At 40.2% G+C, this 16,545-nt stretch overlaps 1 protein-coding gene across 1 annotated transcript in view; it reads right to left on the bottom strand.

Moving 5' to 3' along the window:
- Positions 1-13,964, bottom strand: part of abcc12 (ATP-binding cassette, sub-family C (CFTR/MRP), member 12) — a gene marked incomplete at both ends in the record, with an annotated part of 57,114 nt that extends 43,150 nt beyond the window's left edge. The window contains 10 exons of the mRNA XM_079997353.1: positions 1,260-1,332; positions 1,769-1,893; positions 2,101-2,172; positions 2,703-2,930; positions 7,733-7,881; positions 8,982-9,129; positions 9,270-9,443; positions 9,593-9,829; positions 12,450-12,597; positions 13,882-13,964. Of these exons, the coding sequence (XP_079853479.1) occupies positions 1,260-1,332; positions 1,769-1,893; positions 2,101-2,172; positions 2,703-2,930; positions 7,733-7,881; positions 8,982-9,129; positions 9,270-9,443; positions 9,593-9,829; positions 12,450-12,597; positions 13,882-13,964 (1,437 nt within the window). The remainder of the gene's footprint in view (positions 1-1,259; positions 1,333-1,768; positions 1,894-2,100; positions 2,173-2,702; positions 2,931-7,732; positions 7,882-8,981; positions 9,130-9,269; positions 9,444-9,592; positions 9,830-12,449; positions 12,598-13,881) is intronic.
- Positions 13,965-16,545: the final 2,581 nt, after the last annotated feature.

Raw genomic sequence — 16,545 nt, 5'->3', positions numbered from 1 at the left:
CTTTCAGGACCAGTCAGGGGGTGGCTGTGTCCAGAGATCCTAACAGCCTAACGGACTGAACACTCAAACATGGACACTCAAAAATGGAGGATGAAAATGGACGGCAGACCCTGAATGAGGATATCATGATCAGGGGTGTCGAGGGAAATATCATTAAAAGTTGATGGTGTTAAAAAGCCACGGTTCAATACATACATATGTGTCCTTCCATGTTTTTATAATATTGGAGTTTGTTTATTACAATGTCACCTGTATTATTGATGAATATTCTGTACTCCACACTAGATATTTTTAGCAAGCCATATTACTGATTTAGTATTGTTTTCTTTGGAGTTTTCTGTAACAGGGTGAAGTGAATACATCGGGACCTCAGGTGTTTTCTTTTTCTGCGGCTTGAGGGACATTGGTGTGGTCGGCAGGGAAAGGTCCACTGGAAGGTCCGATGGGTCGACCAGCCTGACTTTGGACACATTTTTTGATTTATTTCTGAGGTTCTAAATGTATGCATTTATATGTTACATCCTATACATTTTTTAAACCCTCCTGTTTTTTCTGTTAATTGATTTGGAGTACAATAGGTGGTTGCCTGGGGCAGAGGGACCATGAGAGAGTTTTCCTGTCTAGATTGTTTGATGGATGTACGAAGAAAGGAAGCTGCCAGATGGGTTTTTCCCTCTCACACTTCACAAATGTACTGAATTGCTACGACTATGCATGGTCAGAAGGGTACATTATAGTCATTTTGTTTGTTAGCATGTGATTTCTATTAAGCCAATTAGCATCATAAGTGCATAATCTTTTTTCTTTCGGGACTTTGTGTAGTCTCGAAGGGGGGAAATATGAGGTGTCTGGAGGTGTCTGGAATGTTGAGGTGAAGAAGGGGACTGGGCTCCAATGAAAGATTAACATATGTTGATTCTAAAGTGACACGGAGAACGTCAACATTAGAGTGTTTACGTTGGGGGCCCTGTGAGAAGAGAAGTGAAATATGTTTGGATTCATGTCAGTATATATAAGTATATAAGACAACCTTTTGATCCAGTCGAGAGAGAATGTATTTGGCTCCTGTTCTCTCCCAGACATCCATGGCAAGTCTGGTTTGATGCTGTTCTTTCTTGTAATAAACTTATTATTATAATCAAGTCAGCGTCTGCGGAGACTCCTTCTTCATAAGCACATCATCGACAACAAAGAAACTACATTCCAAGGCGTAATTTAATTCAAACCCTGTGGGGAATGCGGTCAACATGTATTCCTACCTCAGTTTGGTCTCCATAGGGAAAGGTCTCCAGGTCAGCTCTGAGGCAGCAGGCATTAATGACTCTGTCATACCTGGGGAAAATACAATTACCAGTCACCAGACCAGCCTAATTAATTAATTTATGGATAATAACATCTGTGAATCACTCCTAGGAATCTTGTTGAGAGTTGCATCATCTCTGCTGCCCTATGATAATGTGACAAAAACTATTTTTTTCTGCAGAGAGGGCACAGGATGTTTTTGCAGATATCTTCCCAGACATAAGACCATCACTTACCTAATTTTACAATGACACAACCACAAACACAATTCTAACAGGGTTCGTTCTTCCCAGAATCACTTGAAAAGGACATACTTTCAAAGATGCCAGCTAGCATGTTCTTCTAGTTCTTAGTATGGAAAAGATTGTCTATACAATATTCACCTTTAAAATATTCAGCTCTTAAGACAGCAACAATTTACTGAGAAAGAAAGCCACTTTCTTTGTCAGTCAAAACTGTGAAATACCTCTCTGGCTCAAAAGGTTCACTCATTAAAATGTTGTCCTGCACTGTTCCATAGAAAATCCAGGCCTGCTGGGAAACGTAGGCAAAAGATCCGTCAGCTGTGATGGAGCCCTGCTGAAGGTGCATCTAGGATAGAAAACCACCAGACCATCATCAGAGAACAGATTTTACCTCAGGAACTTATTATATTAATATTGCAGAATTCAGAAAATTTCCTGATTCATTTGCAGCAAAATAATATGAAATCGAACTTTCTGAAACATTTAAAAATATGATTTTGAAGGTTCTTATACAATGTTGCATCGTTCTGTTAGGTTTCACAACTCAACCCACCTGTTCCAAGATGCTGCTGATCAAAGATGTCTTCCCACTGGCAACATTCCCACAGACTCCAAACAGACTTCCCTTAAAAGGAAAAAAATGCCCAGATAGAATATAAAATTATGACACAAACAAATATATTTGACCAACATATGTTTGAGGTTGTTGAGGCCGGAAAGTTCCTTAAAAATGGTTCTTTGCTATATTGGAGTGATTATCCAAGCTGGCACACCCACTCATCACAAAATAAAACCATTTCTTTCCACCCATTCGGCCTCTTTCTAACTGAGTGATTACAGCCTTATGATTACGGGTATACAGTATTTAACAGTATTTACCCTATCTATCATCATTTTCAGGTGAGGGTGAAGGCGAAAAAAAATCCTCCATCTCCACTTTGATTTCTATCCCTGGCACTTTGTTAGTTTGTAGTCTTGGTGAGAATCAACTTCATCACCGGTTACCATTGTGTTGCTAATGTCTAACATTGTCTCACTAACCATGCCCCCATTTAGCATTTTGTAAATTTGAGGGGTTAATCGTGAGGAGAAATTGGCTGGAGGTGGCATTCACTCCCTTTGACACCCTTTGACAGGGAAGCCATAAACAACAACCTTAGGTAAGGTAAAGGAGATGTTTCTCAGGGTGGGTCGAACATGAATCTTTCCATTCTGGGACACCGGATCCATCTTGTTGCTTGGCAACTCATTGGCTGAGTTGGTCATGTTTGGCTGGTTGGCTGGATTGGTCCAAGACAGAGTGACGTTGTCCATCACTATAGCTGAGTCGCTCCCTGACTTTTGGATCAGGTACGGCTCTGGGCTCTGAAGCAGCATCACTTTCTGAAACAACCACATCAATTATTTATACTAGGGAAGTGAAAGACTTGAGCTAAAAGAGAAATTCCAACCTATTTAGACAAATTATATACAAGCAACATGTTTAAAATTAGGTTCAATTACACAGGAGTATTAGAGGGTTAACTGTTTTTCTTTCCAGCCAATAATAATTGATGTAAGATGGACAATATGTTTGTATTTTGTTTACTTTCAAGTGTTTAAACCTGGAAAGAAATTGTCAGGGGTGGAAAGTAAATGTTACAAATGGTTTTGGTCAGTACTTGAGTACACTTTCACCTTCAATGAATGTTTTCATGTGTTATACTATTGAGTATAACTTAAACTTAGTACTTGTTCTTTTCCCCACCAGACTTTCAGAACCCATCAACCGATAAAAATTTAGTGATTCAGAAGGAAAAAGCTGTAACAACAGTTGCTCAAAAAATACACAGCTGGTGCATGAAATGGAAAAACGTTCTATAAAAAACAGTTATAAAAAGCAGTCTACATTGAAAACGACCAACAGCATTGTCAAACGGCAGCGTTGCCATTAGCTGTCAAATGTGCCAACTACGGAATCATTTTTGTCACATTAAATGGAACAAGTTATTTCTTCATAAGTCTCATAAGTATGTTTCTGGAGTTGAACGCAAAATACATGTTTTATTTATTAAACATACATAGTCAACAACATAGTAACTACTAATTGTAACGAGAGGCCATCTGGACTTTAAAAGAGAATACGCTTCCTTCCATCTGGAACCCATAGTAAGACAATGGTCTTGGCAGATCAAGCCATTTACCAGATGGTGCAGAAAGAATAAAGGAGCAAGACGCAGTCACCTCTTTGTTCCTGAAACCTTCTCCTGCTGAGAATAGCAGGCAACCCCAGGGCGAATGGTTGGCCCATTGAATGTGACCATTCTCTCAGGAATATTTACACTTGAACTCTGTGTTTTCCAATTAGTGTAAGGTCAGACTGAAATAAATGTCTCAATGAATGTATAACTACCATAATGCCTCTTTTTAGGTTGTAAAGAACAACTGCCATCTTTGGGAGACGCAGAATAACAAGGTTAATAATAATAATAAGGTTTTGATAAAATGTGTTTAAACTGCTTTTACATTTGCTGAGCTTGGACGCCCCTTAGCAGCAACTGTTGGTGTTACTCCGAACCCGGATTCTTGTCGTGTAAAGCTGTTTATGTTCTTTTATTCCAACGATTTATTTACATATGTAATTTTCTTCTTGTATTTCAAATATTAATTTGACAAACACGTACCAATGAAATACTTGTATTAAATGTTTAAATGAGACGGGTTGTAAGAATACGATTAGAATGGGTGAGAGGATTTGGAATTACCTAAATAGATAGGATTTTGAATGCCTCTCTTCTAGAGTTACAATAGTACCCTAGCCGGGTCATTACCATTTGGACGAGGAAAATCTGTTGAAGTCTGACATATTTAAATCTCTCCGGTCATAATGTCCAGTGAAGATAATTCCCTCCAAGCACAATTTGAATTAGTGCTGGCCGACAAAACAATTATGATAATTATAGCCATATTTTTTTCCTGTGTCAAAATAAAATAGACTCGCTCATTTGGATAAAGAATAAAATCATTTCCACGTTCGGCAAGTTGCAACGGAAAGCCAATCCGTTTGGACGATCTAAAGCTGACCTTTCACCTCGAACCAATCACGTTTGTCTATATAGAAACAAGCCCTGCCTCTTCCTCGTAGACAGGTTGCGCTTGTAAACACAGTCGACACACACACACGTAGCAGCGGCAGTGTCCAGAATTCTAAGGAGAAGCAGAACCGGCATGTAATGTGACAAAAAAGACACACAGATCCATAGTTTGGCGTTTTTTGGGATATTTAAAAAAAAGCCGAGTAAGTAAGTGTCCATTGTGTTGTGTTGAGACATAGAACACCACAAAATTGATTATTTTATTAGACCTACTTGCCATATTTATTTCGTTTTTAATTTTATCACATTTTTATTGAATAAAATGTTAATTAAAAAAATCTGCACTTGATACTTACTGCTCACGAAGAGACAAGTTGTAATATGCATAACATTTATTCATTTTTCAAAATGGCATTAACTGACGGGATTTATTTGGTTTTAAGTATTCAATAAAAAATATTTTAACTCTACATGCCTTCATGAATTCATTCTTTATATAGCCTACCCTTTATATTGCGAATCATTGTTTTTTAGCTCAATACGCACTGATAATATTTGACCGGAATCTCCCATTTGTCCGGGTCAGGTATTTTTTTCTGAAGGAAATTATGTTCTCTTCCATGACGGAGGCCCTGCGAGACCCCTCAACCAATGGCTATCAAAGAAGGTCACCTTCTATTCCGCCCCCTCGGATGTAAAAGCCCCGAAACACGATTGTCTAGCCAGAAGCTTCCAAGCTTTGCTGATTAACCATTCGATTTAATACTACCTTTTCTGGCGTCGTGTGACTACGCAACCCCGGTAAACAGACTATGGTTGGACAAGCCAGTCTCCGATGCCGCTGATGAAACATTAATCCACCACACGCCAAGCCCCGGAAAAGCCTGGCCGAACAATTATCGCTGCATCTCACTGTTCCGGACGAGATAACAGTGGGGGTCCACGAAACTACCCGGTACCAAGAGATTGCCCCATATGAGCCAATCCCCAAAGCACTGGGGTTTCATGGCAGAGTGATGTTGGTTTAGGTACAATGATTTCTTTATTCTTATTATTGAGTTTAGAGCGAGTTAGTACGGCTTCGTGCGATCTCAAATACAATCTCTTGATTTCAATCCAGAGTAATACCGTTCCATTACCATACCAGCTGTATCCATTTCCCAGTTGTGTGTTTGTATTTTAACTTGCCCCATCTCCTTTTTTCTCAATTGTTTTACCATGTTATCAAATTCTGTTATTATTAATAAACACTCATTGTTTGATTAAGAAGTAGTTGGGCATTTATCTGATATTGCGTGCAAGAAATTCTGAATGTAGGATTCTGCGACCCTGCAGCTATGGACCTCTGTCGCCGCCCATGCAGCCATAAACTGACTTTATTTTAAAACGTTTTGTTATAAACATGGTGACACTAAACTAAACTATAAATATTAAATATAGGTCCTAATCATGCCATAAAATAATAAAGACAATTATAACTCATAAGTAGCTAACTAACTAATATTTATATAACTAATACTTTTACTTTTACTATAACTAATATTTAATATTATTTTTGGGGGTAACTAATAACATACCGTTATTTGAGTTATTTTTCTCATCACCGTTTCACTTGTACACCAGTAAATAATTACTGCATTAAAGAGCTGCAATGATTAGTCGATGAATCAATTAGTTGCCAACTATAGTAATCGCCAACCATTTTGATAATCAATTAATCACTTTGATGCATTATTTAAGAAGAGCATTTTCAAATTCATCTGATTCCACCTTTTTAAATGTGAATATTTTCTGGTTTCTTTAGTCCTGTGTGACAGTAAACTGAATATCTTTGGGTTGTGGATAAAACAAGACATTTGAGGATGTCACCTTGGGCTTTGTAATCTAATGTGAAAATAATCGGCATGTAAATCGATAATGAAAATAATCATAAGTTGCAGCTCTACTGCAGTAGCAGTACTCCTAATTAAGTGAGAATTTCCAGTACTCAGTCCCATCCTGGGTGTTACCTTCAGTCGTGATAAGGACACTGCTGCCTCAGAAAAGAACTTGATTGAGATGGGAAGCAAGAACACGATGATCCTCATGGAGGTAAAGGTGGCCATGACAGAAAAGGCCTGGCAAATACACAGAAAACAATACCTCAGCATCATCTGCAATTATCCAACATCCCACCACAGACAAGATGCCCCAGTAGCTGACGCATTATGTGTTTCATATTATGCATTCTAATACTTTTAACTATTCCAATACAAAAAATGATCAGAAATCTTTACTTGTATTATGTTTCTAATAGTCTCACTCACCGTATGTACTTTGTTGGTATAAAGCCTGCCATTAGGCGACTATTTCAGTCGGCATTCTCCTTCCCTTCCGCTATCTGCGTGTTACCGTTTAAGTCCCCGTCACTACGTGAAACATCTCCAGTGCTGGCACAGCGCTTAAACAAAGTGTGGTGATAGGTCTGGCTATGCGAGACTAGGTTTCCAAGTTATGGCAACAGACAAGTTAGGTTTCCAGGTTATCAAGTTATGGTTGTCTTTTTTACAAGTAAAAGTCGGATCACATCGTTGACATACAGAACGTCTTTTACTGTTTTATCTGGCATTTTGTTTTTGCAGGATTTAACCAATTAATGCCAGGACTCGCCTCCTCACAAGGAAAGGTTCCACCAATATCAAGTTTCCGTCTGACACCATTTTGCAAGCGCATCGTCGCTGCATCCTGGGCTGAGCGCCACTCAGGACAATTGTGATTGAATACAAACAAGCCAGAGCGTTTTTTCCCCCGATACTTAGAAGGACAGCGGGTGCAGTCAGACCTTTCTCCAGTGCCGGCACCGCGCTAAAACAAGGTGTGGAGATCTGGTATGGTCTGGCTATGTGAGACTATGTTTCTAATAAATTACTTTTAAAGAATACAGAGATATAGAAATACAATTTGCACAGTTGTTACAATATTGTAATTTTAGTAACAGTAAAAAAAAAAAAAAAAAAAGATTGATTCACCTTGCAAACTAATAATAAAAGTAAGTTATTCTGCTATGCATGTATTTATCATGTTTTAAAAGGTCAACTTCAGTTTAAGAAGGTTGTGGGGGAAGGTACTCACTTCAGAGGCTCTAAGTGGTAAGCCCCTTAAGGTATGAACTACAAAGGTCATCGTCATAGCGAAGGTTGAAGAAAGGAATGAGATACATGTGTTGAGATTCTGGATGTAGCCCGCCTTCTCCAACAATCTTCCCTCCTTTCCCCTGATATCTGGCAGAGATAAAACACCACACACGCATTTATTGCTATATTTTCAAATCAATCCCTGCTCATCTAGAAACAAAACCACATTTGAAACAATGTCTTGTGTAGCCCTGTTAAATATTGTAGTGAAATTAGAAGCAGTGGGGTGGGGGGGAATCAAAGAATTGCTGAGTTCTTTCTTTTTTATTTAATCTTTTGATTAGGGAGGTCAACTTCGGTTTAGGTAAGCTGGTGTTTGTGTGTTTTGTGGGGGGAAGGTAGAGAGTTGCTCCATTCTTGAAGTGAGAGCAAATGTCGTGGTTCACAACAAATGCTCTGGTTCAATTTGGATTTGCTGGATTTGCTTCAAGATTCCAAGAGAATCTTGGACATCAATCAACAAGTTTATTTGCTTTCCAGCTTATGACATGAGAGTACAGGACGGAGATATGCATGTGTACTTGTTGTGGCCCTACTCATTGGGCTAGCAAGATAGCATAGCTCGTTCACCATGGAACACACAAGTTAGCAAGATGGCAGCACCCTGCGAGACATGAAAACCTGTGGTGTGCCACAGGGAGAATCCCTGGCCGAAGCCTAGAATTTCAACGATAGTTATATTAGTCTGTGTTGAGTTTTAAGTTGTTTTTCATGGTAACTTTTACATCTTGTGAGTATTTATATAAAATATTTTGCTATCCCATTTTTTTTTCCGTTGTCACATAACTGCAGTGTCTAGTTGAGGGTAATGCTGACATCTCGTTTGGGAAGATGACTATGCTTGTATGTTCTTTGAATGAGATCTTTTTGATGGTTATTCTGTTTCTAAATTTTATACCTGGCAACATCTTCATAGACATTGACAACATGCAACTCCAACCCCCACCCCGCCTTGAATTGTTCAAGCGTAGAGTTTGACCCACCTTTTATTTTTTTATTATTTGTTTTATTCCTCAGCATTGGTTCTTCAAATAATACAAATTTACCACAGTTACCTAATTTTCAATCATGTACAGAACCAGTGTTTTTTTTAGTTTCTTGTTTGTTTTTAGTAGTAGGTGAGGAAAGGGGGATTGTTATTGTCGCAAATACTGCTGTGTTGCTAAATGCACAGCTATCTATTGTACCTGCAATATTCTCCTCAAAAGAGTCTTCCCAGGCAAACATCTTGATGAGTTTAATGAAGGTAAGCACTTCGTTTATTTTGTTGACACGGCTGTCTGTTTCCTGGGTAGCTCTCCACCTCAGCAGGGTTATGAGTTTGGCTGTGAAAATCTGAACAAAGATTAACATGAATAGTTATCATTGCTGTCACGATTAATGTAATCAAATCAGCAAAATAAGATGAGGAATACATCATAGAAAGTGTGATTATTGATTTGAGAGTGTGTGTTGGACAGCTTGGATGTGTTTACCTGTATGCTGGTGAAGACAATAAAGACCAGATGTCCTACAAGAGCGCTCACACCCAGAATGTGGACGGAGTAGACCACAGAGACAATCAATAGGATAGGAGTCGTTAACTGGAAACTGATAGTATGGACAGCATCAAAAAGCCTGTAGCCATCGGTAGTCAAGATATTGACTATCTACACAATGAAGAAAAAAAAGAGAGAAAACATGACATTTTTATGCTGAGATGTAGTGCAAAAAAGATGCTTTTAATAGACAGCTGCTGTAGATACAGTAGTTCCCTTACTTCCGTAGTACTTCAGTAGTAAGTAAGGGGAGTTCATACCTCTCCTAGAGAGATGGTGCTGTATCCTCTGAGTGTGATGATCTTCTTAAAAGCCAACAGGCTGAAGGCTCCCTTCACCCTGGTCGCTGTGCATGAAGAAACTGCATATGTCGAGCTTAAGAAGAAGGCCTTACACAATTCTGTACAGAACATGGCTGCACAGAGACCCAAGCCGTGGCCCAAGCTGAATGCTTCTGGCTGCTCCACGTATCGCAGGATCTCAAAGACCACGATAGACTGTGAGTAGAGAAGAGACTACTGATAAGTACTTAACTCTGTATAGTAAAACACTGTAGCATCTGCCTAATGTTGCTTTGTCAGACAGAATGTGCGCTGGCTCTGTGTGTCCTGTTTCTTATGTGACAGTTGTCCAGTTTGAAATCAGCTCCCTAACCAACAAAGTGTGTGAATTGATTTAATCTTCTACATGTTCAGGGGGTAAGAGCAAAAAATCATACTGGCTACTACACTCAAAGTGTCATAGCACAACCTTACCAAAATAAATGTACCACTGCTGCAGCTTGTTATAAGTGGTCCAATGGGGCTGACGTTTAAGCCTTAAAAAAAATTAAATGTCAACCCTCCTTTTCACAAACGAGTAGCTCACAATATTGTCGACCTTTTTTTTTTTTTTTTTTTTTTTTAAACCTGTGCTGTCAGCATGCTGGGCATACAACACAGAGTATTTGTATGCCATTGCATTCAGGACAGAGTTAGTCTGCAAGTGGAGTTCAAGTTCTCAACCTGCAATGCAACTCTTTATTAATTCTTAAATCATCAAGAACTGCTGCATTAACTCTGTCCTGTGGATGTCCTGTAGAATGACAAGAGCACAGTTTGGTTATGGAGAGCCACCACCAACCCTTTTTTTTTTAACAAACTGCACCTTATGAGGTTTTTTGGGGTTCAGTTGACTCTTTTGCACTTCCACAAATCCGTTATTTTAGCTACATCCGCACTGAGACTAAAAACAGGAAGTTGTGATGTTTTCCTAATGGCAACTACCTTCCCCTCTACAGTCCCGTACAGAGACTTTGAGGGACAGGTGCTCAAAAAATAGAAAAGGCACATGGACCCCCAGCTGTGGTTCTAAGAATTCTGCCACTCTGGGCAAACGGAGCAGCACAGCGGAACCATTGTGCACACATTGCAGGTGCCCCGAGGATAAAGATACATGAGGAGTTCCTCATGATTATATCTTGCCCAGACAATCTGCTACCTCGACACCCATTAATTTAACCAATAAATTATACTGGAACTACAAAAACAAACGAGAATTAAACTATCAACACTACAAAAAAACAAGAACTGTGAAGGCCTAGCAGCCCCAAATTTCAGATACTACTATTTAGCAAACCACCATCAATTTATAATTAAATGGTTACAACCAGAACAACAACTGGGCCATGGATGGTGAGACATTGAACAAACAGAACTTCAGGATTTGTCAATATATGATCTCCCATTCCTTACTGAATCTATGGAGAAACCATATTGCTTTAAAAACCCATTCATCGCAACGATTCTGTCAGCCTGGTGGAGATTCAACAAACTCAGTGGTTACACTCACTCAAATTCACTCCAACCTGGCACAACCCGGATCTTCTGGTTAAAAACAGACCAATAATCCTCAAGGGGGGTGGCCTGAGCCTGGACGGGTGTGCTCGGTCCTTCAGTTGGGGGCGGACTCCTGTCATCGCAACAGGCTGCCAGGGTACCTGTTCTCTGGCGCTCCCAGTGTGTGCGCCTCAGGGGTGCAGGGTCTCCTTGCATGCTCTGGGACTGGGTTAAGCTCCTCTGGGCCAGGTGTGGGGGTTCCTCCGCAGATTTCAGGCTTCTCTGGGGGGTGGGGGGGGCTCTTCTGTGGCTGCAGGGCGGGGTGCTCGGGGCGTTCCTGTGGCCGTTGGGTGTCTGTACAGCCGTGGACTTTAGGGGTGACTTCAGGGCCTTTTCCGCTGCTTGGAGGCGTAATATGAACCCCACCACGCACCCCCGATAAAATTGTATATGCCACCCGGCTATCAGAATTTTGAACGATCGCCCAAGCCTACGTCCCGTTTTTGAGATTTTCATATATTGATACATTCATATCAATTAGAACATTGACACAAAAGTGATTGTGAATCTGAAAAAATGAGATGAGTCAGTGAACGAGTTAATGGAGACGAGGACTTGTCACTCCCGAGTCAGTAAAAAGAGTCTTTGGTTTCGAACGATTCATTCAAACTCACACATCACTACCGCTAAGTATCTCCAATGAGTGGGATGAGTGGAACCGTGTCGTGCAGCAAAAAAGACCGGGCGTATATATTTAGCAGAGTTGAGAGCTGTGCTGCTCATGCGAGTCCACGCACCGCTCATGCATCTGACCCTAATCCTGGGCATGTAAACATTGGATAGAACGGCAGAAAATCAGCTCTGGCAGCCGCAGCGCAACCGGAAGGCGTTGCAGCCACATCCGTGGACAATGGGGGTTATGTTTACGTTTATGTTTTTTGTTTCATACAAGTAGGAAACTAACAAAAATATATTAAATATAAAACAAAGGAGCCATAAGCATCATAACTGAGTATATAAATAGCTTAATATGGGATTACGTTATTATAGGTCCGGCTTAAAATGCAAAAAAAGGCAATCTATCTGGGGGATCCCTTTCTTTATCCTCAAGGGTTCCTTGGGATGAAAAAGATTGACCCCTGCTGCTAAAGACCCCTGCTGTAAGCAAAATGAGAAGCTGCAGCAGAATTGTAAGTTTCTCAATATTAAAGCATTCAGCAAGGTTGTGCTATGAACAGTAGCACCCTGGTTGCAAAATACATTTCAAGCTCTGACAGCTTAACAGATTATGGCAACCTACCGATCCAATGAAGATGCACAACTGGAAGACTATGCAAGTAACGATGGACAGCAGAATCTTGGCCCATTGGAAGCGAAAAAACACTTGTATCATGGAGACATTGTCCATCCCCACCTTATCAACTTCATCTTCAAATATCTTCCTCAGCCTTCAATATACAACAGACACACATATTTGTTAGTTATTACCTCATCTCTCGATTATTTTAATGATTAATTGATTGAGACATCAAGATCTACCAGTACCAAAGTCCAATCTGTCAATAAATATCTACCAGAGTCTGAGTTCTAGACCAAGGGGAAGATGAATCACACTAGAGGAAAATAGCAGTGTGAATCTAGATTTGGTAAGTGTCTTCACTGGTTTTAGTTATGTAATGGTTTTTTTATTATTATTATTTCTAGGTGTGTGACCTGTTAACTAGTGTGTTTACATGCATACTTTCATTCAAAATTATATTCTGAATATTGCGAGAAATATGAACATCTGTAACCTTGATTGGGCCGAGGCAGTTTTTTTGCATAATATTATTAGTATTCTGCTGGAAGAGAAAACACTGAGGGATGAATTGTGTGAAGTGTGGTCCAAAAACGAGAAAAACTCTTGTGACATCTCAAACGGCTTTTGCGGCCGCTATACCGGCGCAAATAACAGAAAAAGCAATTCTAATTCACAAAGCATCTGCATGGGTCTGACGGTCTCCCCATAACCCCTGGGCCACACCAGAAGTGACGCTTGCAATCGAGAAAGCGTCAAGTCATTTTGTAGAGTCTTCTGTTAACACTGGGTCCGTCTTCATTCCGTCTATGACGCACTACTGAAATCAATATCGAATCATTTTTTCCCAATTTATTGTGGTGAAAAATAATTAATGTCATGTGATTGGTCCATGAAAAGGCTTAGTAATTAAATATTTTCACTTAAAACATCTTTTCAATGATATTCTATGGGAATCTATGCTCCAGTTTATGCTTTGCACCAGGAAAAATATAGCCCAGGCCTAAAAAAAAACGTGAGGGGTCATGCAGCATGCTGGTTTCCAACACTGACGCTTCTGCTTGGTGTGACCTCCATATTGATTAAGATGGCAGCGTATCTGAAGCGCTTTCATGACACGGACGTGTCACTTCTGGTGTGGGGTAACATGCAACGGGGATTTTGCGATCAGATGCACGAGGAGACCCCCAATGAGGGGTCTTTCAGTCCCGTGGAGAAAACCCGTTGGCAGACCCTGTTGGGAGACCGCGTTGGGGGTTTCCCGATAGGTCTGATCGCAAAATCCCTGTTCCTTATTACGCGCACCCTGTTGTGGATCTCCCTGTGCACACAAATTGATGAAAAAAAAAATATCATCATTTGATCTTTATTACAATCCAAAATATTTTGCCTGATATCAGACAGTTAACTCCCATAAGAAGCAGTAGCGTCTCACCATTTCTCATTGTTGTGGGCAGCATCGTTGGGAGCTAGAGTGTAAAAGATGACATCCAGCTTTCTCTTGAACAGGCCCCACATGATGGGCCACATCCACGAAAAGGTGAGGAATGACAGGAGGCCTGCATCTGCCTGAGTGTGGGACCTGGACACAGAAACATCACTCCCACTATACATCAATGATCGGTGATCATATTGGAGACATTTAATTGAAGGAATACATAGCACAACCTTGCTGAACGCTATAATATTAAAAAAAGGTATCACTCTACTGTAGCGCTGGCCCCAGTAGGTTGCTTATAATCCAGTGGTCTTCAACCGGGGGGTCCGTGAACCCTAGGTGGTTTGTGGAGGTACTGCATGGGGTCCAGCAATTTATTTTAAATGTCAAAACGATTTTTGTCAAAAATGAAGATTATCCATTTTAGACAAAAAAATTATATTGAGTAAACTCCAACGATTAACACTAGGACAGCAGCTTTTTTTTAATTTCACTTATCAGCTGAGAGATCACGCTGTCCTTCGCCGGGGACTACTATTGTTCCAACTGATGCTGCGTTGCTCTCGTCTGTTGTGACCCACGCAATGTTGGACACTTGGAGGGACTCAAAGGTGGAGTGGGATTGAAAAATACGAAGGGATAAGACATGGATACAGTTACCATTTAAAGGCAATGCATCGGGCGGCTCAAACTTGAAAGCCTCGGAGGAAGATCAGCTGATCAACCTATCCAAAGAAAGTACGCACAAGAACGTGTCAACAATGTTTGTGAAAGTGGATTCTCCTCGGCCACCGACCTGATGAGTAAATTCCTGAGTATGCTCTGCATGACAATCTATATCACCAAGGAATAGACAAGGTGTGGTCAGTCATCTCTCTGACATAGGCCTATGTGACATCCAGAAGCTAAAGTTAAAGAGCTACTTGCAGGTTGGCATCCCCAGTGAAGTAAGGTGTGTTTTTTCTTTTCTTTTTACTTAGAATTACAGCTGGACTCATTTTGTAATGCATTAGCCACGCCCACCTAAAAATCAGAAATTGCCCGCGAACTTGAATCTTGAATGGTAACTTGGCAAGTAGGAGAATAAACTGAGTGTTTCTCCGATGTGGCGAGCTGTCTTTCTTTTGCAATTATATTTAGATTTATTTCCGTTAGTTTCCTACTTGCATGAAACAAAAAACGGAAACTAAACAAAGAGACGGTTCCACGCCATACCTCTGGGAGTGGTCCCTGCGCCCCGTCTCTCTTTTGATTTTGATTTATTGGTTTCCCTAAGTTTCCTATTTGAATAAAACAAAAATAAAAAACCTGTGCACTCCGTGCCATGCTACGCACCTCTCTTTTTTGTTCTCCATTGGTATGGGACTCTATTTTGTAAAAACTGGATTTCTTGTGTAAATACTCTTAATAAATAATAAATCCTTAGTTTCTGTAACAGGGAGACTTTCAGTCACTCTTTCCAGCCATCGATACCCACCCATCCCCTCTCCACTCTCTTCTCAGGTGCTTGTGCAGGCACTGCCAGCCATGGCCTCAGCTGTGTTATTTATTACGTTTTCATTTTATATTGTTCAAGCTACAGTTTGTGCAACCTGCACAAACACAGTACTTCTCAAAGTAGCATCCTAAATAGCTGTGAAACTAACTGGCTAAAAAACTCACCACTGACTGACCTGCCAACTGACTACCACCCTGAAAAAACATCTCCCTCTGACATCTTGCTGCCTATAAAAAAGTATTTTTAAACCATCTTCTTCCTCAGCCTAAAACTGTAAATTCATAAAAAAATGTAGTTGCTCTTTAAGCCAAATGTTTCATTATGTCACAGATCATAAAAATGTATCGTAAAAAAATATAAAGAAATGTAATGTGGAAGTATAAGCCTCCAAACATCAATAATAATAATGCATAATCATCTTAGTAACCGTAAGCATCATAACTGAGTATACAGTATGAATAGGTTAATAAGGCATTATAAATGGGCCAGGCTTGAAATAGGCCATGCTTAAAAATCTTCCTCTATTCACCATGGGGTCTTTTGGCTGTAAAAAATTGCAGATCGCTGTTCTTGTCTGTTGCTTTAATGTGGATGTAGCAAAAATTGTTGATTTGCGGAAGTGCAAAAGAGTCAATAAAACCCTGAAAAACATAAGATGGGCGGTTTGCAACAATTTAATTTTGTTCGGTAAAACATATAAAGACTATTGTGAGCTTTTTGCTCAGAGACTTAAGTCTTAAATGACTTAAATGTTCATCCAATAGGACTCCATGTAAGCTGAGTGAGAACCTGCAGGAGTGGGCTAATTTTCTCAACAGTAAAGCGTTCAGCAAAGTTGGATCGTAAGAATTTCAATCAATCAGAATTGCAGCGACCTTTCCACATTGAATTGCCATTAAACAGGCCACTAGTTCTCTATCACAGGGACTGTGATCTATTACTCATTGGACTGAACAACAGATCATGTAATCTAACCGAAGACTCATTGCATTCACGCCGGCTGGCAAAGGAAGTGACGACGCCGGGCTTCCGTCCCGCCCCCAACGTGGGGGTGTATAAGCCAACGTACCATCCTCTCTCCCTCTTTTCTTACTTTGTGTCCTTTGTGTCCTCCGAGTCGAGCTCTAGTGCTGAGGTTGCTGTATAGTGTATCACTGCTCGTA

Source organism: Zeus faber, assembly GCF_960531495.2.
Source record: "Zeus faber genome assembly, chromosome: 3".
NCBI lineage: Eukaryota > Metazoa > Chordata > Actinopteri > Zeiformes > Zeidae > Zeus > Zeus faber.
The sequence above is the reverse complement of the archived record's forward strand: the minus strand, read 5'-3'. Positions and strand labels throughout refer to the sequence as shown.